This window comes from Nansenia antarctica, assembly GCF_963989245.1.
Source record: "Nansenia antarctica genome assembly, chromosome: 9".
Lineage (NCBI taxonomy): Eukaryota > Metazoa > Chordata > Actinopteri > Argentiniformes > Microstomatidae > Nansenia > Nansenia antarctica.
The window spans coordinates 11,367,133-11,394,355 of record NC_137679.1 but is presented as its reverse complement, the minus strand read 5'-3'; the positions used below and the strand labels follow the sequence as shown (position 1 = coordinate 11,394,355).

Here is a 27,223-nt window from a genome sequence, read left to right as displayed (position 1 = left end):
CGCTTAGGTGGCGTAGCGGGTTAAGCGTCGACCATGTAACCGCAGGGTCCCCGGGGACATATCCTGCATGTCATCCCTCCTCTCTCTCTCACCCATCCTTCCTGTCTAATTCTCCACTATATCTATCAATAAAATGAAAAATATGAGTGGGACTGCCCCACTCAGAAAAAAATAACTTTGTAAAAAGGTTCAAGTTAATGTTTTTTTGGTATTACAGAATGTGTACAGGTCAGTACACATTCTGTAAATGTATACATGTAAGTAAATATAACATAAAATAGTAGTAACATAATATGTTGAGATTATGCAGCTGGTTACGTTGAATATTTATTTCTGAATATGATGTTTGTGGAACAATGAAAATGTATGAATTACCTTACTAGAAATATTCACGGAAAGATAGAAACTTACATTTTACTTTGTCAAAATCATAGAATTTTGGAAGTTATCTCTACTAAGACTTAGTAATAATTTGTTACAGTGCACATGGATATGGATCTAGTTGAGGTGGAGGTGTCAGGCAGGGAATAACAATAGGTGGACACTTTGGACATTCCTCTTAGAAGTTCTCCTTGTAGAAGTTGAAGCCGAAGTGCTCACACTGGGCCTTGATGAGTTTAGCCAGAGCAGGGGAGCCACAGAAGAACACATGGACCTTCCCTTTCTTCTCCTCTGACACTTTCTGGAACACCTGGGGGATAAATAAGACAGACAGAGATTGTCAATGGAACTGCACAGCATTCACAAATACACAGCATATATCCAAAAACATCACATATACACTGAATAATGCACTATTTGGTAGTAATAACCCTATTTTTTATATGGTGCACCTCTCTTCAAGAGACACCTTTAAGTTTGATTGTATTGGAAAGGCACAAAGGTCTCTATTTGAAATCCTCACCTTCCCCCACTCTGGCCTGCCTGGCTGTGTGCGAGTGCGCAGGCCGGTGATGGAATCCCTCTTTTCCTTCTTGGCCAGCAGGTCTAGCGCCATCTGCAGGCCAATGGCCTTCATGTCGTTCTTACTGAGGGCCGAGGTCATGTACATGTGCATCTCCAAGAAGCGGCCTGGCAGTTTACACATCATGTACAAAGACAAACAACGAAAGGTACACAAATGTTTAGAATTGTACCCACAGACTACTTACTCTCTATTCTCTTTCTCTTCTCTCTCTCTCTCTCTCTCTCTCTCTCTCTCTCTCTCTCTCTCTCTCTCTCTCTCTCTCTCTCTCTCTCTCTCTCACCCTCTGGCTCCTCATCAGCTTGGTCCATCTCCAGTTTGGTCAGTAGACTGACAAACCACTCAAATGACTTTTGGTCACGGTTGATCCAGATGAAGTCAACCTACAGAAGAAATGTATCATAAGTGTTTACCATTCATTAACCTAACGCTATTAGACCTAAGCCTAGAGGTGTTCCTGTCAACTGCAGTTTAGTCTCACCTTCCTTAGCTTCATCTCGCTGTCCTTGTCCTTCTCACACCAGGAGTAGCAGCAGTTGGGGCAGTTCTGTTTCCTCATGCGATAGCTATGTGGGAAAACGTAAAAGAAAAGGTTTGAGGTTTGATTGATTGATTGATATGTTTATTTCAAACATGTGCAAAACAAGATAAAGCAACAATAATTAATATAACGGAAAACAAAACCAAAAACAAACATCCCCAGAACCGAAAATATTTGTATCATCTGCAAATAATACCATCTTCAGTAGCTTTGATACTACTGATAGCTTTGATACTACAACCTTTTGCTTAGCATATCAGCCCAATAGAGCTCTCAGGTCTTCTGACGCTGGTTTTCTCTGTGTACCACCATGTACAAAAGAAGAGATTTGGTGAGGCTGCATTCTCATTTCATGCACCCAAATTGTGGAATGCACTGCCAGTTTACATTAGAGATGCAACCTCAGCAAATTATGTTCAAGTCAAGACTAAAAACCCATCTTTTTAATATTGCCTTTACATTTAAAAAATAATTAAATTATGATTATATAATGATTGGAGCACTTTGAGCTGCAACGTTTGCAGGAAAAGCGCTATACAAATAAAAAGTTATTATTATTACTGTGGTCAGTACGTCGTTAAGGCAGATATAAACACCTGAATGACCAGTGTTGATTGTGAAAATAAATACGTTTTACATCATTAAAGTTGGGCTGTAAGAAGGCCTGTGATTCTGTTTCTTATGGATCTGTCTCATGATGTTCTGCTCCTGACCTACCGGTACATGATGCTCTGTAGGATGGAGGCGAAAGGCGTGATCCCAATGCCAGCACCGATTAAAACGGCATGTTCAGAATCAAAGATCTGCCTGGTAGGGGTCCCATATGGGCCATCTACATAACACTGATAGACAAAGAGACATATCACACTGATCCAGAGCATACAGTGGGGGAAGTAAGTATTGAACACATCAATATTTTGTCCAGTAAATGTATTTCCAATGAGCCTATTCAAGTGATTTGTGCCACACAATGCCACTTTATTACACATAACTTTATTTTTTTTGATTGTTTGTAATAGTTAGTTGTTGGATTGTTTGAGTTAATACCAAAGTCTGGTGCACATTTCACTTGAATAGGCTCATTGGAAATACATTTACTGGACAAAATGTTGATGTGTTCAATACTTATTTCCCCCACTGTATTCAAACCTTCTGTGAATGTTGGGATATTCAAAAATCAACATATTCATTTTGGGGGCAATGGATACCATTTATTACTGTCATTAGCCGTAACAGATCCACTACTAGTTCAGAAAGTGACACTTTTGTGACACTTTTACAAAAGTAGGCGAAAGCGTACACCAACTCACCTTGATGTTGCAGAACCTGTGGTTCTCACTAATCTTGGCTGTGATCTGTGGATTGGGAAGAGAACCAGTCAGTTTCACATCTAAGCATAAGCCGAGCCGTGACCCGAGTGACCAAAATCCCTATTAACTTTCAGACCAGGCCACACCTCTCTGACTGGGGGCCCCTCCCCTCTCTCTGCCTGGCCAATCTGGTTTGGGTTTGGCCCCTGTGGTCCTGGTGCTGGCCCTGGTGCTGGCCCCGGTCCTGGCCCTGATTTAGACCCGTTCTGCCGATACATGGTGAGCTCTACGGCATCATCCTCGTTGGAGGCAACAGTCCCATCGCAGCAGGCGGACTTGAACAGCTCCTCCTACAAGAACACCATGTCAGTTGGCCCATTCTATTCTATCAGCTCTTACCCTGCACAGAAGAATCACTCAGTGATATGGGTCTGAGCAGGTTGGTGGTCTGCTCTGTAGGAGAGTGAGAGAGTGTTGTGTATCTGTGTGTGTGTGTGTGTGTGTGTGTGTGTGTGTGTGTGTGTATGTATGCATTGTGTTGTGTATCTGTGTGTGTGTGTGTCTGTGTGTGTATACATGCATTGTGTTATGTATCTGTGTGTGTGTGTATGCATGCATTGTGTTGTGTATCTGTGTGTGTGTGTGTGTGTGTATGCATGCATTGTGTTGTGTATCTGTGTGTGTGTGTGTGTGTGTGTGTGTATGCATGCATTGTGTTATGTATCTGTGTGTGTTGGTGTGTGTGTGTGTATGCATGCATTGTGTTGTGTATCTGTGTGTGTGTGTGTGTGTGTGTGTGTGTGTGTGTGTAGTCACAGAACCTGGGCCTTCCTCAGGTGCCTTCTGTTCCTCAGGCTGGTGCTCAGCCTCTTGGTGCTGACGGCCTGGCTCTCCGTCTGCCTGAAACGCTCATACAGACGGTTGGTCCACTGGCCCATGGAGCGGATGTGCAGCCACAGAGTATCTGTGCAGAAAGAAAGTGAGCGCACTCGCTGAAACCTATGGGCATTCTAATCCAAAAGACAAGTGTGCATGCTACCTACCGTATGCACATACTGTACACTGGCAGATAAACACAGAGGTGTCGTGCTACAATTGAGAGACAGTGGATTGATACTGTTAAGAATGTTAATAATTAAAGTTATGCATAAAGCTATGCATTGGCACGTTTTAAACCGTATGCTAGTGTGGTTAATGAGATTCAGCCAGTCGTTGTTAGCGTGAGCAATAAGTGATAACACAGTTGTGGGCATGCAGTATCATGCAGTATTATCATGCAGTATTATCATGCAGTATCATGCAGTATCATGCAGTATCATGCAGTATCATGCAGTATCATTCAGTGTGAGTGGACTGTATGGTACCTGACTGCTCTGGGGCACTGCTGATGGTGAAGGGGTGCCACTCATACTTAGCGATGTTTGGAATGTTTATGTAGAGATAATCCCCTGGCTTGAAGTGGAAAAACTGGGGCCGCTTGATCACCAGATGGGTGACCTGCAAATGAGAGAGGCAAAGGCTTTTCTCAACACTGTAAATTAATATTCCAGAACAATATTTACAGTAATTAAGTGATCACCGCATTAACTTGGAGAGAGTGGTTAACTGTCTGTAGGCTATTATAGGCTTATGCTCTTGATTCTTTCTTTTTGAAGGTGGAGAGAGTAGCATTGCTAGTCTCACAGTAGTAGTGAGAAATGAATGAGAAGCCCACTAGTTCAGAACAACCTGCAGATACAAGACATTTATTTTGTATTAGAAACATGTATACAGTTTAGGGTATTTTTACCTCAAACGGTGTACTCAAACGTTTGATTGTAGTGTATATTAGTAAACTGAATAGGCTATCTTGGTTTGTTCTTTGAATAGCCTAGGTGGAGAGAATAGCAGTGCAAGTGTAGAGCTATTTAATAAATATTGGTTAAATGTTAGACCTTGTGTCGTCTCCCTCCTTAATGATATGTACCTTTTATTTTTATTTGAGGTTCATATCAGTACATTGTACTAATATATATAAGCAGTTGTGTTGATTCAGTTGATTCACATGCACAAAAATTCCCCAGAATGCAGAAAATCAAGTCTTTGTAACAAATATTTTCATGGTGGGTGGGAGACCGCCAGACCCCCCCGCTTAAAAAGTGGCCTGACTGGGGCTATATTTCACACTATATTTCCCGGCCTGAATGATTTTCCCATTCCGGCCCTGATGACAGCTATTTGAACATGTGCCTGCTAGCACCTTGGATGGCAGCAGGTTGACCTCCACGATGTAGAGGCCGCCCATGCGCGACACGGCGATGCCCACTATCTTCTCCAGCAGGAACACCACGCCTGGCACCACGAACCACTTCCAGAAGTTGGCACAGTGGACGACCAGCAGAGCCCACACCAAGACAAAGGACAGGTGGGACCAGTAGAACACCTGGGGGGAAACACAAAGGTTGAACAATGAAAAGCTGTGAATCCCTCTCTCCCGTCTCTATTTAGTGATGCTAGTGCGATGGCCAAGCCATAGTGTTACTGGCCAAGCTAAGCCATGGACAGGGTACACAATACAATTATAGCATGTTAGATATAATCCATGTAGTCCATATCCAAAGCAGACAATGCGGATATAGACCTGTGGATATCACCATAGCAAGAAGGGATGCTTTCACACATATACCTAGCCTGAGTGGCAGACTGTTATCAGACTGTTTTAGCCACACTGAGAACAAAATTCCATACTTCATTCTTCCATGTTCCCCTAATAGAACGGACAGCGCCATCTAGTGAACATAATCTAAGACTATCGCACTGTATAATGAGACACATAACTTCAATGACTAAATACCTTTGGACAGGGCAACCTCCAGATTACCTGATTACCTGATTATTAATCATATTACTTGTCAGACACAGAGAACTGGTATTCTAAATCAATTCTGACTGATAAAATCTTCTAAATAACGGGTTTGGATAGGTCATGGGTGACCTTTGACCATTGTTTTGGATTCCTCATGTCTTATTCAATATCAGGTAGGAATTTGGTCCAAGTTGGTGTTTTAATTCAATATGAATCCCACAAAATGAAAATGGCCAATATGGACACAATTGATTATCTTATTTCTCAGGGATGAAACTATATGTCTACAAAATAATGATGCAGGAATACCTATATCTCATCTGTTTCTACCTAATTAAATAATTTCAGGATCATCTGAGATGATGGGTGCAATAGCTTGATGGTTGATTTGACATGGAATCACCCAATGTGATGTATCAATACAGGATAAATGTAAAAAAGCGAAACATTCCTGATCAATCACGAGAAATCACATCCCATGACTCTTAAAAAGACGCTAAATGATTTACTCAATTAGGAAACCTTGCCACCCACCTCAAAATGGCCGCTGCGGCGCACAAAGGTGCTGGAGCACACTACCATCAGAGAGATCATGACCTGCAGCACCACCCCCGTGAGGGAGGAGGCGCCACTCACCCAGCCAATCCCGGGCCGCGTGGTGAACAGATACTCCCACAGGCTGTAGCTGCTGGTCTGAGACAGAACACCTGGAGGAGGCCCGAGCAGAGATACACACACAAATCACATTGTATTCGTCATGTACATCACATACAGCCAGACGTAGTTGATGAAACGTGAAGTGAAATGCTTTGGGATCTTGCTCCTCGATCAAGAACAGTCGACAACTATCGGGGCCAATATCGGGGCCAACCAACCCTATCAGTGTCAACAATATGTCTGTCATTGTAATAAATTCATGTTCATAAGAGCCAGCACAGTATGGTTCAGTTCGGCATAATTATGCCAAAAGTGTGTCTGTGTGTGAGTGTGTGAGTGTGTATGAGTGAGTGTGTATCAGTGTGTGAGTATGTATGAGTGTGTGAGTGTGTGTGTGTGTGTGTGTATGTATGAGTGTGTGAGTGTGTGTGTGTGTGTGTGTGTGTATGAGTGCGTGAGTGTGTGTGTGTGTGTGTGTGAGTGTGTATGTGTGTGTGTGTGTGCGAGCGTGTGTGTGAGTGTGTATGTGTGTGTGCGTGTGTATGTGAGTGTGTGTGTGTGTGTGTGAGTCTGTATGTGAGTGTGTGTGTGTGTGTGTGTGTGTGAGTGTGTGTTCGTACCAAAGTTAATGACGTGTGCGGTGGTGTGCACCATGGTGAAGCCCAGTATGGCGTAGCCGACCACCTGATGTAACAGGATGTTCTGGTCCAGAGGCAGAACCCTCACTAACCAGGTGGCCCGCAGCCAGGTCAAACAGCGCCGCAGCATCAGGACCTATTCACACACACACACACACACACACGCACCCCCCAACACACACACACACACACACGCACAGGCAGATATGCCCACCCCCCAAAACACACACACACACACACGCACATATGCCCACCCCCCAACACACACACACACGCACAGCTTAGTATTAACTCAACAGCTCAAGACAACACCACTCCCCCCCCCCCTCCCCTCCTGTTTTCTCCTTCCTTCATCCCCCCCCCACCCCCCCCCCACCCCCCCCTCACCACGACGAAGGTGCAGTTGAAGTTGAGACACTGGCCGCAGCCCTTGGCCACCATGTACCAGAACCCGCCGCTCTGGGTGTTCATCAACATGGCGGTTGTAAACAGCAGCAGGTTGAGGCAGACATAGCTGCACAGGAAGAGGAGCTTGCGGCTGTTGTTGTGCCAGTAGCCCGGTGTCAGGTAGCGCGGGGTGTGCCTCTTCTTCTCCTCCAAGTCGGGAGGTTTCAGCCAGTTGGCAGCGCTTTGAGGGAGGAAACGGACAGAGAGAGTGAGAAGCGCAACAGGGGTGAGAGGAGCTAGCAGGATGGTACAAGATTTTGCTGGCAAAATACAGTATGTTGGCAGAGCGGACTTCCTCCGCAGTAAGCTCTGACTTTGTGCCATTAACACCGCGTGGCAGAGGTACACGGTTGGTTGTGTACGCCTGTGTAAAAATGTGCATTACTTAAGACCTATGTGGTCCCTGCACTAAGCTAATTGACTCCTGTAGTGAATCGTCTGTCAAAAGACGGTGAAAATGAATAGAGGAGGTTGGGTGCACACACGAGACTCAGGGTTTTCTTTTCTTTTTAAAATATGAGATCTCAGCAATCGAAGGTCGGCCTCAACCGCGACCTTTCGGCTGGGCCTTTTTCAAGGAAACTGGCCACTAATTCGGTCCTCCTGTACACATGCAATATTTAAGAAATAGAGAGGAATTATGATACTGTGGGAAGAAGTGTGTAGTAGTTAAATCCATGGTTTCTATTAGTGTGCCAGTGGGTGAACGACTTTTGAACACCTGTAGTGATGTTTGTGAATGTGCTCATATTATGTACTCATGTACATGGATGTATACAGTAGTATTTCTAGTTCTCTTCTGTTTCCAGACCTAATAGTGAGGTTCTCCATGACCTCTGGGAAGTTCTCCAGCTCTGCTTTGAGCTCCTCGAAGGTGATGAAACCGCTGTTGTCCTTGTCGGCTGACTCGAACAGGGCCAGGGTCATGTCGTCCAGCTTCTCCTCCGGCAGGGAGATGGCGCTCTCACGCAGGCACGACTTGAGCACCGTACGCAGTTCGTCTGGGTCTATGGAGCCACTGCCTACAGATACAATCGAGATAAATCGATCACAATAGATAATAATAATAATAATAATAATACATTAGACTTATATAGCGCTTTTCTAGACACTCTAATGGCGCTTTTCCACTACCGGGCCGACCCGACCCGAGCCGGGTCTCCACTGCCAACCAAGCATGGGAAGGGGAGGGGGAGAGGGTTAACTGGTGAAGGCGAGCTTGAAGAGGTGGGTTTTGAGGGCCTGTTTAAATGTTGGGAGGGTGTTGGCCTGTCTGATGTAGATGCTTGCATGGTGCTAAATTAGATATTTCAATGTGGAAAAGAATAGCAGTTGGTAACTAAAGTGTTTCTCAAAGGGTGACATTGTAACATGATGTTGAGGGTGACATTGCTAAATGTATTCTCTGTCCTTATTCATAGATTCAGTTTATACACTGTTAGAATAGGACATAAAAAGTGGGGTACCTAAGACCTGGTGTTTGTTTTTTTTTTTTTTTTTTATATTAACCCAATACAAGTTATACACTGTTAGAATAGGACATAAAAAGTGGGGTACCTAAGACCTGGTGTTTGAATGTTTATTTTTATTTTTATATTAACCCAATACAAGTTATACACTGTGTGATTAAAAACACCATAACAGTGCACCCAAAGTGCTGTGGTTCTTACATATGCATTCTAGTGTAGAGAGTGTGGCATGAGAGTGCTGTGTTCAGTGCAGGACCACTACAATTAACAATCAATGTTTCTACACGTCATACTGTATCAACATTTTTGTACAAATTATAGCAATTTACCAAGCTGTTTTTAGAGGAGCCTGTAGCACTTATCCCGATGATTAGAGAAAATGCCACTGTGTCATAGTTGCGAGGACAAATTTACTCTATACATAATATGTGTGGAGGACTGTAAGTAAGAGGTAAAACTAGGAGGTCAATCATCTAAGTACATTGTAAAACCTGAGACTTGAGCCCCTCGCAAGAGGAAAATCGACCCCAGATTGAACAGAAGGATAGTGCGAACGGTAGAAAAAGAGCCAAGGACAACTTCCAAAGAGGTACAAGATGAATTCCAAGGTCAAGGTACATCAATGTCTGATCGCACCATCTGTCACTTTTTGAGTGACAGTGGGCTCCATGGAAGAAGACCCAGGAGGACTCCGCTTTTGAAAGAAAAACATAAAAAAGCCAGACTGGAATTTGCTAAAATGCATATTGACGAGCCACAATGCTTCTCTTTGGACAGATGAGTCAAAACTGGAGCTTTGTGGTAAGTCATATCAGCTCTATGTTCACAGACGAAAAAATTAAGCTTTCAAAGAAAAGAACACCATACCTACTGTGAAACATGAATGAAATCTCAAGACTATCAAGGCATTCTGGAGCGAAACGTACTGCCCAGTGTCAGAAAGCTCTGTCTCAGTCACAGGTCATGGGTCCTCCAACAGGATAATGACCCAAAACACACAGCTAAAAGCACCCAAGAATGGATGAGAACAAAAGATTGGACTATTCTGAAGTGGCTTTCTATGAGCCCTGATCTGAATCCTATTGAACATCTATGGAAAGAGCTGAAACAGCAGTTTGGAGAAGGCACCCTTCAAACCTGAGAGAGCTGGAGCAGTTTGCTCAGAACACACTGTGGGGAGCATGGCGCGTTCTGGCCTGCAGGTGACACTCGCAGGGACGAGGAAGTAAACCAATTGTTGGTACCTAGGAGACGTGGTGAGCCGGGAATTGGATTCCATGCTAGAACTGGGCGTGGTCGAGGAGTCACGCAGCGACTGGTGCAGCCCCATCGTGCTGGTGACTAAGTGCGATCGGTCTGTACGTTTCTGTGTTGACTATAGACAGGTGAATGCAGTGTCTAAATTCGATGCCTACCCTATGCCCCGGATCGACGAGCTCCTAGACCGGCTCGGCACGGCTCGGTGGTACACCACATTGGATTGCACTAAGGGATACAGGCAGATACCATTATCGCCAGCGTCCCGGGTAAAAACTGCATTCTCCATGCTTCGCCAACCCAGCGAAGTGCATGATCGGGCGGGGGGAGATCCAGTATCTGGGGTACGTCCTGGGAGGCGCGACCGCAGGTGGATAAAACCGTCGCGATCGCCGCCGCCCCGCGGCCCAGGACCTGGAAGGACATGAGGCGGTTCCTGGGACTGGCTACTACCGGCAGTTTGTGCCGGGGTTTTCGGAGCTGGCCAGAGCCCTTACCGACCTCACCCGGAAGGGGGCCCCAGATCCGGTCCAATGGACAGAGCTATGCCAAGTGGAGTTCGATGGGATTAAGAATGCCCTCTGTGGAGAGACAGTCTTGTATGCTCCTAATTTTAATATTCCTTTTCCCCTGCAGACAGATGCATCGGATAGAGGGCTGGGGGAGGTGCTGACCCAGCAGGTGGAGGGGGCCGACCGTCCGGTGCTGTCCCTGAGCCGTAAGCTGTCGGAGCGGGAGGGCAGGTACAGCACAGTGGAGAAGGAGTGTCTGGCCATTCGGTGGGCAGTACTACCTGCTGGGGCGCTCGTTCACCCTCTATTCCGACCATCCTCCCCTACAGTGGCTCCACCGCATGAAGGATACCAATGCGAGAATCACTCGTGGTACCTTGCATTGCAACCTTTTCATTTTACAGTGGTCCATAGAGCGGGGGCAGGGGGGGGGGAGTAGGCTATCGGCCGGATGTGCCCCGGCCTTGATCTGGCGGTGGGGGTGTGTGGGGAGCATGGCGCGTTCTGGCCTGCAGGTGGAGCCAGACTGTGGTGGAGGGTGGATGACGGGCTGATTACGGACAGGTGTCAGTAATCAGACTTGTTATCCAACTGGTCTTTTTAACCTGTGTGTGTTTGTTCCCCCGGTAGTGAACGAGACAGGGAGTACCTGCCGCACACAGAGAGAGAGAGAGAGAGAGAGACTGTGCCGAGCAAGCCAAGAGATCCCGAAAGGGGGTGTGGAGTGAACGCGGAGCACAGAGCAAGTCCCGAAAGGGGAACCAGCCAGGTGTGACGCGCAGAAGTGCCTCACGCCTTCATTATTGGTCATCTGACTTTATTATCACAACTTCTCCCCAGCACGTCGGTGGCGTGGCTGGGCTGTGTTATTACAATAAATACGTGCTTGATACACCGTTCCTCTGTGTCGACCTCCCTCTGTGCCTAGAGACCTTTACACACACTAACCTGAGGAGTGTATCAAAACACCCTAGTAGAGGAGACTCCTGATGAGGAGTGTATGAAAATCCTAGTAAAACAGGGACCTCAGAGGGAAGAGTGTCTTGGAGCTCAGAAAAAAGCGACGTTCTAATTCTGCACATGGAATGTTTCAAAACACCATCGTATAAGTATTCAAATACCTCTAGATTAGAGTTCTGAATCTCTGACTGGTGCTTCACAACTCGATTTATTGGGTTAACAACACACCATGTCATGTTTCAAAGTATCTCATAATGAGTGTTTTATACATCTCAAAACCTTCACAAATACAGTGCTCTCCACAACTATTGGCACCTCTGTTAAAGATGTGTAATGTGGGTTATAAAAACATCACCTTTTGGTGAATGTCACACTGAAAACGTTGAGACACATCCAACCTTGAATTGAAGTAAATGTATTCTGAGAAAATCATTTCTAACAAAACCATGTGTGCCACAATTATTGGTACCCCTGCATTTAATACTTTGTACAACCTCCCTTTGCCAATAAAACAGCACTGAGTCTTCTCCTGTCTAAGGTTGGAGATAACAGAGCAAGGAATCTGAGACCATTCCTCTTCACAGAATCTCTAAAGATCATCCAGGGTCCTAGGTCCTCTCTTGTACACTCTCCTCTTCAGCTCAGCCCACAGGATCATTGTCCTGCTGAAAGATCCAATGACGACCCAGTTTTGTTTTCCTGGCAGAGGCAGCCAGATTCAGATGTAAAATGTCTTGGTATTTCATGGAGTTTGTGATGCCATGTACCCTAACATGGTTCCCAGAGCCTTTGGAGGAAAAACAGCTCCACAATATCACAGAACCTCCACCATACTTAATAGTGGGGATCAAGTTATTATAGGTATAGCCATCCTTCTTTTTACGGCAAACCCACCTTGAGTGTTTGTTGCCAGAAAACTACATTTTTGTGTAATCTGACCATATAAAAACCTCTTCCAGGCAAGTTTGTAACAGTTCCAGTTGCTTTGAACTTGTTTTGAACTATTTTCCTAACATGATATTTTTTTTAATATAGCCATTCCCTGACTTAAGAAGCTCTTTTCACTCATTTGATTTATGTGTTCTCTTATCTTTCCCATGTTGATGTATAAATAAGGGAATATTGCCTCTGTGTCACCTCATATTTATACCCCAATGAAACAGGAAGTCATGGATTGCTGTTTGAAAGTTCCTAAACACTCCGATCAACTTAAAAAAGTAACATATAAATGGAAAGAATGCTTCAGGTACATGTTGTTCATAAGAATTACTAGGGGTGCCAATAATTGTGGCACACGTGGTTTTGTTAGAAATAATAATTTATTCATGACAGATTTTCTCTCAATTAAAGGTTGGATGTTTCTCATTTTTTTCAGTCTGACATTAAACCAAAAGGTGACTTTTTTATAACCCTTTTTACTCACCTTTACCAATAATTGTGAAGGGCATTGTATGTTGTACAGTACTTCACAAGTATGTATGGTCTGCAAACACCAGCTGAAAAAAACATAGGCCTAATGGTTGATAATCCACTCTTTTTTTGTGACACAACGTTTGACAGATGTATGGTTCAAAACAACGTTACCATCCACATCGTACACCTGGAAGAGGAAGCGAAGCTTGTCCGTCTCGCTGCCGTGGATGAGCAGGTCCAGGGCCTTCAGCAGCTCGTCCAGACTGATGGAGCTGCTGCCGTCCGAGTCGAACAGAGCAAAGAACCGCTCCGCAAAGAACGACTACACACAAACACAGCACACGTTATAATAGGGCTGAAATACATATCCAGGAAGCAAAGTCATACAGTGGAAGTGATACCAGCCACACCAAGGGACTATAAAAGTGTATATCTTTTGAGAGTGGTATCTTAATGGGATGTGGGAGCTAAAACTATTGCGAACGTTACTTGCTAGATGTTGTTGTTCTGTTTACCTTATTTGGTCTTTATATATGAACCCTCATACTTATTTGGCAATTTTGCACTAAACCCTCTACCTCCTTGTTTCCAAGCATACTAGTCCTATTTTCAAGCATACTAAGTAGTTCTGTGTCTTTGACCAATCGCCGATCCCTGACTCACCTCCTTGACTTTCAGAGCAGTTTTGAACTCCTCCAGGTCGATCTCTTTGTCATCTCCAGCGATGCTCTCAAACTGCTTGGTGACCCATTCCAGCCAGCGGGCGTCCTCATCCAGGCTCATGGTGCCTCGATGGCAGCCTCGTAGGCACACCACACCTGTTGTAGTCGTGTGTCGTACCACATTGGATAGTGTACGTGGCCATGGTGAAATATTGTACAGATTGGACAAAAATTATGTTTACTCTCCTCCTGCCAATGTAGCTCAGTTGGTAGAGCATGATGCTAACAACAGATGTGGGTTTGATTTCTGCTGAGAGCATATAAAAAAGATGTGTGCACTCACTGTAGTCACTTTGAGTAAAGGCTTACTGGCATATATTATTATCCCTGTGGTAGTAGATTTGGTCGAGAAGGAAATGTAATGCGTAATGCTCAATTGCTGTGACTACTGTATTGTGTTCATTCTTATGACAATGATCATCTGAATTGGTGCTCTACTAGACTTCTAGTACTTCTAGGTGCTGTGCAGTCACTCTACAGATCTAAAAATATCTGAAATCTAAAATGAAGCCTTGTGCCTCACAAGGATGCTGGGAAAGATAGACACTGTGTGAGAAAGGCTTGCATCACATGGCTCTGTTCTCAGGCAAAAACACCCATTAGTATGCCACGGCTAGAATCGTGCATTTCTAATGTTGCCACAGAGAGGTTAGCAGAAGAGTGAAAATCAGCTGAGCCGTTGTTTGTCTCCGATGTAAAAGCTTCTTCAAAGACAGACTCTGACATTCTCACAATAATGCATTTGATAGGCACCTTACAATGTGTAGAAACTCGCTCATTCCATCAGTCTCAGGTACAATCAAACTTGCCTTCGTGTAGAGACTCATTAAAACTACTAAGCACATCTTACACATCTTTGACATTGTCATCTTTGTTTCCAACTTGTCTTTGTTTAAAACTGGCAGCTGTGATCTTGTCTTTGTTTAAAACGGCATTGTGAGTTTGAGTGAATTGAAGTCCTTATAAAGATGATAGGCTATGGTTTGGAGTTTTTAAGTCTAAGTTTTGCTTTTTTCAGCGATAAGAAAAGTATTCCTTGTTGCGAAAGGACACCTTTTTCAAGGACACAGAATGTGGGTTTATTTAAATCTGGAATATGTTAACGAAATTGAAGCATAATATTCTCCCAACGTCTGAAAAGTGTGAATACTACAATTAGCCTTACCTTAAACGCACAGCAATTTACCTGAAAAGTGAAAATGTATTTTATTTTTATTTTAAGAAATAGAAAAAATATGACTTTCTATAAAACTCCCTAAAAGGATAGAGTATATATATATATATATATATATATATATATATATATATATATATATATATATATATATATATATATATATACACAGTCTTTTACACATTACATGACATTATTTTGGATGGAGGTTTGTTCAATGTGAAGATAGTCTCTTGATAAAGGTCACCAAAAGATCTCTCCTCTAGTCTACGGACTCTACCGGGGGACATACTGTGTCTGTATGTAGTATACAACATAGCCTTTTTACACTGCTTAACCTGCTATCCTGAAGAACCCATGAAGGTATGGGACCTATAGGCTCTGAACTTTCTCAATGACAAAATACTTAGAAATAGAATACTGTAGATTGACACTTCGTGATAATGTATTAATGACATTAAAGCAAAATACATTAAATCTTAAATTAAATTAAATTAAATTAAATCATTAATATTTTTCTTTACTCTTATCTTGGCTATTGATATAAAAAAATAAAGGTTTCACATATTGCTTCCTTTTGGTACTAAGGAACAAAAACAAGATACGATATCCAAGATACAATGTCCTTGAAATGAGTAAGGCCTACCATGTCTAGTCATCAATCAAAACCATTGTATTTAAGGACATAAAAGGTGCGCTTACTTTCAACAGCGTAATCAGATACTCTGTGCCTTTCCTGAGTTCGTCAAACCCTTTCAAGTTGCACCTTTTCCCAACACTGATCTTCTCTTCAGTCAGTTGAACCCAGCTCCCCAGATTGACAGACTGGTTGAGTGTGGTGGAGGTGGGGGCCAGCAGCAGTGAGCCCTGACACCCAGCAGCTGTGGATGACATCCCACTCCCCACCGAGCCGCTTTAACCCTAGATTCAATGCTCACACCCAATAGACCTCATTTTATAATTAAGTGTTTCCCCCTGAAGATTACATACAGGCTTTTTTGTATATATATAACAATACATAGGAATGATTCCAGAATGTTTTAATTGAGCCATGCAATTGTTTATATATATATATTATGTCTATATACAACATTGTCACAAGACTCAGGTTATAGGTTTAGGAGGTGCTTCATCAATATAATTTAAAGAAACAAGTTTAAGAAGAAGAATTTGTATTTACCAGGGTGTGGAGAATGCGATCAATTATAATTTAATTGGCCGCTAGGTGGCAATATAATACTATACTTGCTACACTGTTGTTAAAACGTCCAGTTTACACGCTACCACATCCAGCATAGGCTAATGTAAAATGCTGAAGCCGTGCTGTAGAACATCTACTCAACTTTGAAAGAAGGTTGATAAGTACAGGCAGCAGTCTGATTCTCTAACCTTCCCCCTAAGTGTGGACTCGTACACTCCCCCTTATGGGTTTAAAGAATGCACTGAATGTAGGCAGTATGGTGGGATCTCTCCAGCCACGCTTGCACCAATTCGAAGATTCTAATCAATCGCTGCTGTGTTCCATTCCAGAACGTTGTTGCCTACAGTCTCCCCTTGTTCACTCCCCATAACAGATCTAATATAACACGGTAGCAGCATAGGTGTGTACGGCTTACACTGCAAGCAATATAGTTCTCACTGTGTGCAGCTACCCAGTCCTATCAGACCTGTAAAGGGGATGGTGCACGAGGGCAGACTGGAGGGAACAACTTTATTATAGAATGGAAGACAAGACAGCCACAGACTGGTGGTCATCCATCAAGTTCTTAAGTGGTAGAAGGAAAGACACCTTCAGCAAAGGTCGGACAAACAAGTGGGCAGAAGCGTCCGTTCCGTTATTGTTTAATCTCAAAACAGTGTGACTGTACATACTTAAGCAAACTTCACACTGTAGCTACCATTGCAATAGGTTCTGTAACGTTTCCCCCAATGTATTGTTTCATATATACGGTAGGGTGTCGTACAACTACACTAACTAACTAACCTAGGTTCTAGGCCCTGGACCATCTAGACAATTTGATGGCAGCTACTAGATTGTAATCAAGTGCAATACTGAAACACAACTGTGAACATTTCAAACCTGCAAACTGCGACACTTTCAATGAATGTGCAATAACACTATGTGCAATATGACAACCCTCGTGCACATAAGGTTCAGAGATAGGAAATGTTAGGATATTTAGAGCATAGCATAGAGTACAGCACAGTGTTTTATTTGTATAGTATAGTATAGTGGATAGTGTATATAGCCTTTATTTATGTAAACCAGCTCTTTTCCCTTCTTGTTTTTAGTATTTTTTTCCTAGCACCAGGGGAGCCCCCCCTCCCAAATTTCGTTGTATGGTACCTGTACTATATTAATGACAATAAAGACCATTCATTCATTCATTCATTCATTCAAAGGGGATGGTGCATGAGGGCAGACTGGAGGGAACAACTTTATTATAGAATGGAAGACAGCCATAGACTGGTCATCCATCAAGTTCTTAAGTGGTAGAAGGAAAGACACCTTCAGCAAAGGTCGGACAACAAGTGGGCAGAAGCGTCCATTCCGTTATTGTTTCATCTCAAAACAGTGTGACTGTACTGCATATATACTTATGCACAAACTTCACACTGTAGCTACCATTGCAATAGGTTCTGTAACGTTTCCCCAAATTATTGTTTCATATATACGGTAGGGTGTCGTACAACTACACTAACTAACTAACCTAGGTTCTAGGCCCTGGACCATCTAGACAAATTGATGGCAGCTACTAGATTGTAATCAAGTACTAATACTGAAACACAACTGTGAACATTTCAAACCTGCAAACTGCGACACTTTAAATGAATGTGCAATAACACTATGTGCAATATGACAACCCTCGTGCACATAAGGTTCAGAGATAGGAAATGTTAGAATAGGTATAGCATAGCATAGAGTACAGCACAGTGTTTTATTTGTATAGTATAGTATAGTGGATAGTGTACATAGTCTTTATTTATGTAAACCAGCTCTTTTCCCTTCTTGTTTTTAGTATTTTTTTTCCTAGCACCAGGGGAGCCCCCCCTCCTAAATTTCGTTGTATGGTACCTGTACTATATCAATGACAATAAAGACCATTCATTCATTCATCCATAATGACCCGGTGACAATAAAAGGGGTGTGCTGCAAGACATGATGACTGGTGCAAGGGCACGAGACTAAATAGTGTGAATAGACGCTCCTGGGGCGCTCCTCCGGGCCATGCCTAGTGTGCATTGAAAGTGCGCACTCAAGTGGACGCCTTCTCCTGCTCTGCCTCGTGGCTCAGGCAACAGTGCAGCGTTGCAAAGTCGCTGGAAAGGAACGGCAGCAATGAAACACACCCCAGCGGAAAATGGCCCCATCAACGCAACAAGGAGACCGTGCAATGGCTCTCAATAAACCTACTGGCGCGGGCTGGGAAAAGTACACCACGGCAGACGAAGACGGTATTTCGCTGCTACTGCTAATAATATGTCGACATTATTCCCCAAAAAATGTGTCTGACATCCAGACGTCTGGTGCATAGCAATGCGGTGGGTTTTCCAAGCCAAGTCCGGTGTGTAGACATTAACATCTAAAAGGCAAAGCTACGCAAGTTTGCTGTTCCAATATCCGTGCCATTAAAAAAGTGACAGCGCAGCGCATCAACACATCAATGACCAGAATAATGGGTAATGTGGATTAATTTCTTTAATTTAGCGAGTTATAATAACTTGTTTTGCTTTTTCCCAAGGCATTGTATGTTACAGATAAAATGGCGATCGGAAGATCAGGTGACATTTTTTTTTTCTCTCGTCCTCGCTGGACCGCGGGTTGCGAATTTGCGGAACCTAGGATGGTAGGGGAAGGTAGGGCAATACCGCTACCTGATTGGTTTGCGAAGCAGGGAAGGTAGGGCAATACCGCTACCTGATTGGTTGGCCAATGAGGGGGCTCCTCACGAGTGCTTCGCCAACCAATCAGGTAGCGGTATTGCCCTACCTTCCCCTACCATCCTAGGTTCCGCAAATTTTCGCCTGCGGCTTCAGTGGGGGAGAGGAAGTGGAGAGTTGTTGGAGTTCTTTCATTGGTAGGTTTGAACGCTGAAAGGGGAAGGATATGGAAGATCGTGTTTAGTTGTTTGCGTATGGCCCTCTCTCTCTGCTATAGTCGTGTCAATCACGTTTTCGGGGGAGGAGAAATTGTCGCAATGCCCAAATATGTTGTAGCCCGATATCTTTTAAAATGACGTAGTTCGTTCAGAGACGGTCTGAAACCGGGATGGTGTGTTACCATATACTTTTTAAAAAGCAAAGAATAACATCGCACTGTCTGTGCTCGCCGGGTCACATAACGTGATGCACGGATGACATGCGATCACTGCCAAGATGCAGCGATCGTTTATTCTGTCCAATTTTGGGGGGTCATAACGTTTTCATATCTCGAAAACTAAAGTAAATGATTAACAACACTAGTAGTATAAAGCTGGACTGATTGGTAATTCCTTCAACGATAGCCGGAGTAAACAACACAGACCTGGGCTACTAAACCTGTCTGATAATGAAATTAAATCTATTGTGTTGACATTAAGTGTATAGCCTTTAGTAGATAGTTTAGCCTAGGTCTTATTCATTGTACGGGAATATACACGATGAATCGAGTTTCATTTTTATGTTGGAAATTATTTAGTGGGTTAATGTTGTTTTTGTATTGTTACGTAGCTAGGCTGCCACGTGGTGCGACTTCTAATTTATTTATCAGGTAGTAGGTGCGAACTAAGTAGACTAATGCACCTTCTTTATGCTACATGGAGATGGCGGGTCAAATGGACTAGAAATGTCAACCACTTTGTTATGCCACTTTAATTATATCTAGCCTTACATCCACGTATTATTGTGCCAACATTTCAGCAATAAGTCCCGTCTTCGTAATCATTAGTGTTCCACAATTCTCCTGGTTTTTAATGCAACGGTGTTTAGCTCGTCCCTTAGCCCTGGTTAGAATCGATTAGGCTACAATACAATACACACTCGTATTTAACCATGTCAGTTTGGATTAGCAGTAGACACCCCTCCGTGTTTCGACGATTTATTTTTTATCTTACGAAAAATAATGACATGTCAGAGCAGCAGAGATGGCACTGAAATACTTTGCTACTGCCTCGACCCCGAAAAAAACCCACTAGACCCCGCCTTATTCACTTATTGGATAAGAATGGAGGATGGGCGTTTAAAAAATGTATTTGTGTTATATTAACTTATTGATTGGCTTGCAGTGACGACAATCTGAATGCCCTGCCCCGCCCCCTTAGTTATCGTGTTTGAGTGAATAGTGTCCAAGGCGGTAGCTGTGGGTAGAGGCTTTGCATGTTGAACTGTTCTAGGTTCATAGATTGAAATAGCTAGTTAGACTTTTTAAAAATGGACATGAAAAAAAGAATTCATCTAGAGCTACGGAATCGAACTCCTTCTGACGTAAGACCACCCTCCCATACGCTTTAATGTTTTGTTGTTTTAATACTGATCGTAGGCTATGGTTCAAGTACTGCCTTTGATTTGATGTTGAAGGCGTAGTTGTGCGTAATTTGACTAGAATTGATACTGTCTTTAGACTGAAATGGACCTGAGCAGATTTTATATATCGAAAGGCAATTGTCATTCTCTCGTAAAAATGTGAGACTTGTGCTTATCATAGGTTAAACAACTTTGTGTTAAAAGCATGCAGAATTCAGCTCACTGTGCCCAAGCGACTGTAATACCGGAGTTTAACTTGCCCGTAAAACAAAGATGTACTTGGGGCCATATTTTGTTTGAGTTTTGAACGCGCCCTTTGAGAGAGATGGTATTACATTTCTTCCAATATAAAAATGATAGTTCTCGACAAAATAAGTACGACAGTGTGCTTTATCTGACTTGTAACGTGTTCATGAAATGTGCTACCGTTGTTGTTTCACAGCCTACTCGATGTCTCATTTCTGTAAGCTAATATAACCAACTTAAGTCGGTCATGGTCAAATGTGACTAACGGCACGCTTTAAATGTTGTATTATTATTTATGTATAAATAAAAAATTATATTGCATCCAAAGGCCACGAATATACGTATACGTGTAAAAAGGGCTTTACAATCGAGCACATTAATTCAGATACGATCCGTGTAAAAAAAAAAAAAAAAAAGCAATAAAGATGTTGCTCCTCGCGCTATATAGTTTGGAAAGTTCACGTTCAGATCAAACTTATCGGTATTTTTTAATTCAGCGTCAATCGTAATTAAACACATGGGGATATTGTAATTGTTTTTAAATAGTTGGGTTGTTGATCTGGCTACAACGTTGCGCCTCTCTTGTCTCCGGCTTTGATCGACAGAATTTGACGCGCGAGCTCTCAGCCCAGCTCTCTGTCCTCGGCTTGTTTATCAGCCAGTCCGCTCTGCGCTGCGCCGCCTAGAAACATATCATTCACCACATCCAGCCTTTGGCTAGTCTACTCATCATCCGATAGTAGTGTGTTGCACCCCACCCATTGTGCCAATAACTCCAAATATTTCCCCGTATTCACCCATGTCATTATGTATAGTTTCGTTAACGAACTAGCTAGCATACTAGCCGCCATTTTAACCAGTTAGCAACATGGGCTATCGCTGGGCTACCTAACAACAAAGGCTGTGCGTCTCCGTCTGTGAGATGCGCAGGAAGTTGTATCCGAGTGTAGCGTTCACTCTAATGTCTTTGCCCCCTCCGATTAATCGTTTGGGGATTACAACTCAATGACAGTTTTCGTTGATAACTCTGCCGTCGACCTTGTGTGGTAGTGGACGGAGTGTTCAGCGCGCATAGGTCAGGCGGCGACACAAACACGGAGGACGTCTCGGTGTCTCATCGGGATTAATAAACCGTTCCGCCCCCTCCTCCTCTGCGAGCAACGATCTCACACACACACACATAGAAGGGAGGAGAGCAATTATTTCCCCCACATAAAATTCAATTATTTAATGTAGCGTCGTGTGCACGATACCTATTTACGATGTGAATTCCACACAAAATCCCCAAACTACGGCCATTTTGTACACTGGTGTGACATGATGATCAGATCGGACCTAATGTGTTCAGTCACCGACTAGTAATCGAGTTTATGCGCAAAGGCGGTGCAAACTCCCAAATGCCGTCGATTTATGCGCAAAGGCTGTGCAAACTCCCAAATGCCGTCGTCCTATTGGGCACGATAGCTAGACATGGTTTGGAAACGTATCGTAGATATGTGTTGTGGTGTGCATGGATGGTAGACATTCACAAAGAAGTCTACTGTATCTTGCATCCAACAGACAAAAACATATGCTAGTGCTGCAATTTGCACTGTTGGGGACTAGTGCCACTACATGTAGTTTAACTACATTTTGCAGTAGTGTGTGGTAGTTACATTTAATTCAAATCCTAGTGTTTTCCATTAGTGAACTACTGTTTTGCCATGTAGCACAGTAGTAAGCTTTGGTCACTACTCACTACATGTATAAGATAATAATAATAATAAATCCCTACTATTCTTTCCCTCGCTGCCTTTGTCTGGTCTTCCTATTTTACTCCACCTGATCTTTTTCTCTCCCAGTGCTTTCGATCACACAGCCTGGTCATATTTCAGTAACTTCTATGTAGTGAACTACTTTTTCAAAGTAGCCGTAGTAGTTTGACATGCTATATCAGGTATCTTTAGTGTCGTTTAACTTCTCCCTTTGTAAAGTAATTGGTAATCTAGTTAAATACATTTTCAGAGTGACCTCCCCAACACTGGCAATTTGTAATGTGAACATGACACTTGGGTGGCTATTTATAAGAACATTTTAGTTATTTTACTGGACAATGTCAAAATCGTGCTTTATGCATGTCATAAATAATGTTAGAATTTGTTCAACTTAATTCCCCCCAAAATGAATGCCCAATCAGCAGTACTTGCAAGCAACACTCTGTGTCAAAGCTTTGAAATTGATTTGACACAATTTTACGCTTGCCATAGTAATTCAGCCTGCCTATTTCAGCATATTCTTCTCACTGAGATATGTTGTCAGGGAGACTGATACATGTATAATTAGAGTTCAACATGCAGTCATGTACAGTAGGTTAGTTTAATATTAATCTATTTAATCTCTTTGTGTTTCCAGGTGACAGAACTTGTTCTTGATAACTGCCGGTCAAATGAAGGGAAAATCGAGGGCCTCACAGACGAGTTTGAAGGACTCGAACTTTTAAGCACAATTAATGTGGGCTTAACATCAGTCGCAAACCTGCCCAAGTTGAACAAACTAAAAAAGGTAGGTTTTATTTCAGGAAAACATATTCTATAGTTACTTTGAAACTCTATTTTTACACAATTCTTCTCTTTTACTCATTTCAGCTCGAGCTCAGTGATAACAGAATCTCAGGGGGTCTGGAAGTATTGGCAGAGAAATGTCCGAACCTCACACACTTCAACCTCAGCGGAAACAAAATTAAAGACCTCAGCACCATAGAACCTCTGGTGAGTGAAGACTTGGGGACCCGAATGAGAGAGCGGAGGCACCGTCAGGCGTGAAGTCGTGACCAGGTGAAGAAAGTTTTGCCGACGCCGCCGACTAACTGTCTTTATTGTTCGTTCTTCTCTGTAGAAAAAATGTGAAAACCTAAAGAGTTTAGACTTGTTCAACTGCGAGGTGACGACCCTGAACGAGTACCGGGAGAACGTGTTCAAGCTGCTGCCACAGTTGACGTTCCTGGACGGCTACGACAAAGACGACAAGGAGGCCCCTGACTCTGACGCGGAGGGATACGTGGAGGGGCTGGACGACGATGACGATGATGATGAGGATGGTATGCCTAGGGCTCTGTCTTAACATCACCAATATTGATGGTTAAAATGTGGATGGACCATTTCTTCCCCCCCCAACCCCCCCCAAAAAGTGAATGAAAGTAAAGTAATTTTACTATCGCCTATTTCTTCTCTATGTTTTAGGTGTAGATGAGGAGGACTATGATGAGGAAGCTGCCCCTGGAGAGGAGGAGGAAGATGATGAGGAGGAGGAGGAAGAGGATGAGGAAGAGGGAGAGGGAGAGGCAGGAAAGGAATCGGATGACCTGAGCGGAGAGGTGAGACCTCCTCTGCATGTGAATGCCATCCTGGCTTTCCCTATGTGTATTACATTTAAGCCCTTGAGGTTTACATGGTTGAGCAAATATTTCCATTTCATGAGATGATTAGTAACAATCTAAATTACGTCATATGCTTCTAATGCCACTGTGCCCAGTGGCTTTTTCCATATGGTATTTAAAATAATCCATTTGTTGCTCCAGGAGGAAGAGGACGAGTTGGATGATGAAGATGAGGGTGAGTAGAAATATGATCTGTTGGATTATCATCATGCAGCAGTCAGTAGTCCTTCAGTGTTTTATGTCTGTGTCTTTCATGCACTGACTGAATGTTTGTCTGTTACAGAGGAAGACAAGGGACAGAAAAGGAAAAGAGAGCCTGAGGACGACGGGGAAGATGACGACGACGACGATGATGACTAGAACAGCTTTTCCCTCGCCCCGTTTTCCCTTGGGTTGTTTTAAGCCTTTGTTTCTATGTTTTATAAGCCGATGTATGGGGTGGGAGTGGGACATTTAACCATGGGTTTAGGTGTGGATAGGAGAGATGTTTTTGTTGTTGTTATTCTGTTGCAGTTAGATTTTGTTTCCTCCCTTGTTGTCTAGCCATTTTGAGAGACTGCACCTGTACGTTTTCCAGAACCGAAAGAATACTACCCTCATTCAAGATCTGTCTCACTGTGATAGCAAAGCCTATATGTTTGTACAAATAGCTGGTGATGTCTACTTCAGAAGAAAAGGACTACCTACAGCCTTGGAATGAATACCATACAGTACATACCTGCCTGCCCAGCCACTTATCCTTTGGCCATGATGTAATCAGTATCATGTATATGCATTTCAGGCATGAAGAGATTCCAGAAGTCCCAAATGTGCTGAATCCCCATATTTAGTTCTGTGACGAATGTCTACCATCATCAGAAACCAAATTCTTACCTTTGCTTGAATAGTCTGTGTGGGTTTTTGTAAATAGTGACCAAAACTTTTATATTACTATTTTGATAATGGTGGACATTTCTCTCTTTTTCAGTTTTAACCAATAAATGAAATATTTATGACATGTGGGAAGGAGATGGTGTGTGAATCCTTGGCCTGTAGTTGGTGATCATTCAGGGTAGACAAATGTACACTTCAGGGAGAAGGATGGAGAATTGGGATGCAGGGCTTTTTTCTCTTTGATATTTCTCTTGGTTCTTTTACTTGCAAATGAAAGATGCACAGAAGCACCCGTATAAGCACATCTTGATGTTAGGCCCTGTTGCATACTATAGCATCCATGCAAAGTTCTACTTCCTGACTTGTAGGCTGTGTATTTTTTTATTTATTTTTTTCACATCCCTTTTCTATCCTGATATTATTTCTGTCTGTTATCTACCCAAAGCTAAAGTATTTGTTACTTTTTTGTCAATTGAGGCTGTTTCATTGCCCCTGTAATCCCACAATAAAACGTCATTTTTATTTTTTTACTGTTGTGTAGTTTATCTTGTTCATTGCTATCTAGGCCATAAACCAAATATTATTGGTTTGTTATTTTCCTGTCAGAAAAGAAAAAGGGTGTTTCAGTTGGTACTTAACTATATGCTTTAAACTGTAACTTTAACATCCGCAATCAGTTATTTGAATACCATAACCCACATCATTTCATTACAAGAGCCTTTTCTCAAAAGGAACACAACTCCTCGCCTCTCCGTTCTCCACTCGATTCATCCGTGATGGGGTGATGAACCAGAAATGGAGCTGGTCTACAGGATGTTGGACAGGGCGCCATCTAGTGGCTGATATGTTGAAAGGTGTGGTTCATTTGATTTGGTTTTCATCTATCAAGGGTTCTTCTCAGGGCTGGAGAGCCGAGCTGATACGGGCGCTCCTGCTGCAATACGTCCTTCATTTATCTGTTACGAACTCATCTTGCATTGACCACGGTCTACATTGACATTAGCCTCCATCCATGCAATTATTAGACATGCTTAGTAAACATACAGGATGCCTTCTTTCATCTCCGTGATCTATTTATGAACACTGAACATTTGCAGAAGTAAGAGTCGTATTGTGTGCATTGTCTTACGACAGATATGGTAGAATGACGACACCTGTCGTAAAACAATGTATATAATGTGAGCATACATTTATTATACATATTGATTGTGGATTGTAAAATCTATTCACGACTGGTGGAATTAGACAAGCAAATTATAGAACAGAAGAACTCCCTCTATCGTTCTACTTGTATACAGCAGCACAAAGTCCTAACACTATTATTAGTGACTAGTGATTACAGTCCAATCCCTATATTTGCCACGTTTGCGAAAATCAAACAACGTTTTTTTCCTCTTCTATGGATTCAATTAATTTATTGCAGGAATGGGGCAACTTCAGGGAGACACATATACTGTACATGCTCCAATAAATAGTTTGATAATGCAGCCATTAACACATTCTTGAACAGTCATACATCGATTGGTGCCTTACTAAGACCTACTTGAAAAATACCATCCATTCCCTACACTTACCTAACCCCTAACCCCATACTCTCAACATCATATAATCATGTTTAACTTACAGTGAATACTTTCTCTCTTTCACACTTAACATTCTACCTTCATTGCCACACTTTCTTTTTCTTACATGTCATTTTGTTTACAGGCAAATACCTACAGTAGCCCCAGCAGAGGAGTTCATACAATCAAGCAATAAGCCTTTCTGTGGGAAGGGACTAGTTCATTAATTCATATCCGTAGTAGTCGCATACAACAGAATTGCCATCGCTATGGGAAGCGGCATGAATCATTAGCATCTCTTACAGACTTCATATAGACATCAGTGGTCCCTTCAACCTTGGGAATGCCAGAATCATGTTCATGTTGACCTGCTATTACCAAGACAGCAAGGGGTTGTCACTCTTTTATGGCTTTAAAGTTTGTGCCCGTCATCTGACATAGGACTCATACTATTACACTGACAATGTGCAACTGTAAAGTAACAGTGTAAAAATCTTTGGAAGACATACCATACATATCACAACAGTAATGTATGATGAGATGAATAGTACCAGATGAACCATCTGATTGAGTAGGCTTGAATAGGCTTGAATAGGCTTGGCTGACAGGATTCCACAGACTACACACTCATCCCTGTGATCCACCTGCAGTCCACCTAAAGTCCTCGTATTCAATTCCAAGTCCTCGCAACTTAAAAAAACTCAAACTCAAACTCA

General features: G+C 42.8%; 2 protein-coding genes across 2 annotated transcripts; one reads left to right on the top strand and one right to left on the bottom strand.

Annotated features, from left to right (window-relative positions):
- Positions 1-559: 559 nt before the first annotated feature.
- On the bottom strand, positions 560-13,805 carry nox5 (NADPH oxidase, EF-hand calcium binding domain 5; the record flags this gene model as incomplete). The annotated part of the gene is made up of 16 exons (XM_080538939.1): positions 13,677-13,805; positions 13,185-13,335; positions 8,214-8,424; positions 7,343-7,583; positions 6,938-7,091; positions 6,195-6,367; positions 5,055-5,237; positions 4,180-4,312; positions 3,637-3,779; positions 2,962-3,165; positions 2,816-2,860; positions 2,223-2,347; positions 1,446-1,530; positions 1,248-1,347; positions 905-1,071; positions 560-691 (listed from the first exon to the last, which is right to left on the bottom strand). The coding sequence occupies exons 1-16, from the start codon at positions 13,794-13,796 to the stop codon at positions 560-562; spliced, it is 2,367 nt and encodes a 788-aa protein (XP_080395065.1). The 5' UTR covers positions 13,797-13,805.
- A 6,433-nt stretch (positions 13,806-20,238) lies between these two features.
- On the top strand, positions 20,239-25,441 carry LOC308164937 (acidic leucine-rich nuclear phosphoprotein 32 family member D-like). The gene is made up of 7 exons (XM_080539010.1): positions 20,239-20,372; positions 23,049-23,198; positions 23,282-23,404; positions 23,532-23,733; positions 23,876-24,009; positions 24,214-24,247; positions 24,356-25,441. Exons 1-7 carry the CDS (start codon positions 20,319-20,321, stop codon positions 24,430-24,432), a joined length of 774 nt encoding a protein of 257 aa, XP_080395136.1. The 5' UTR covers positions 20,239-20,318; the 3' UTR covers positions 24,433-25,441.
- Positions 25,442-27,223: the final 1,782 nt, after the last annotated feature.

Coding starts and splice junctions, on each gene's coding strand:
- LOC308164937 (XM_080539010.1), top strand. CDS start 20,319: ATGGACATGAAAAAAAGAATTCATCTAGAGCTACGGAATCGAACTCCT. Junction 24,010..24,213: donor CGGATGACCTGAGCGGAGAG/GTGAGACCTCCT, acceptor TTGTTGCTCCAG/GAGGAAGAGGACGAGTTGGA. Junction 24,248..24,355: donor GTTGGATGATGAAGATGAGG/GTGAGTAGAAAT, acceptor TGTCTGTTACAG/AGGAAGACAAGGGACAGAAA.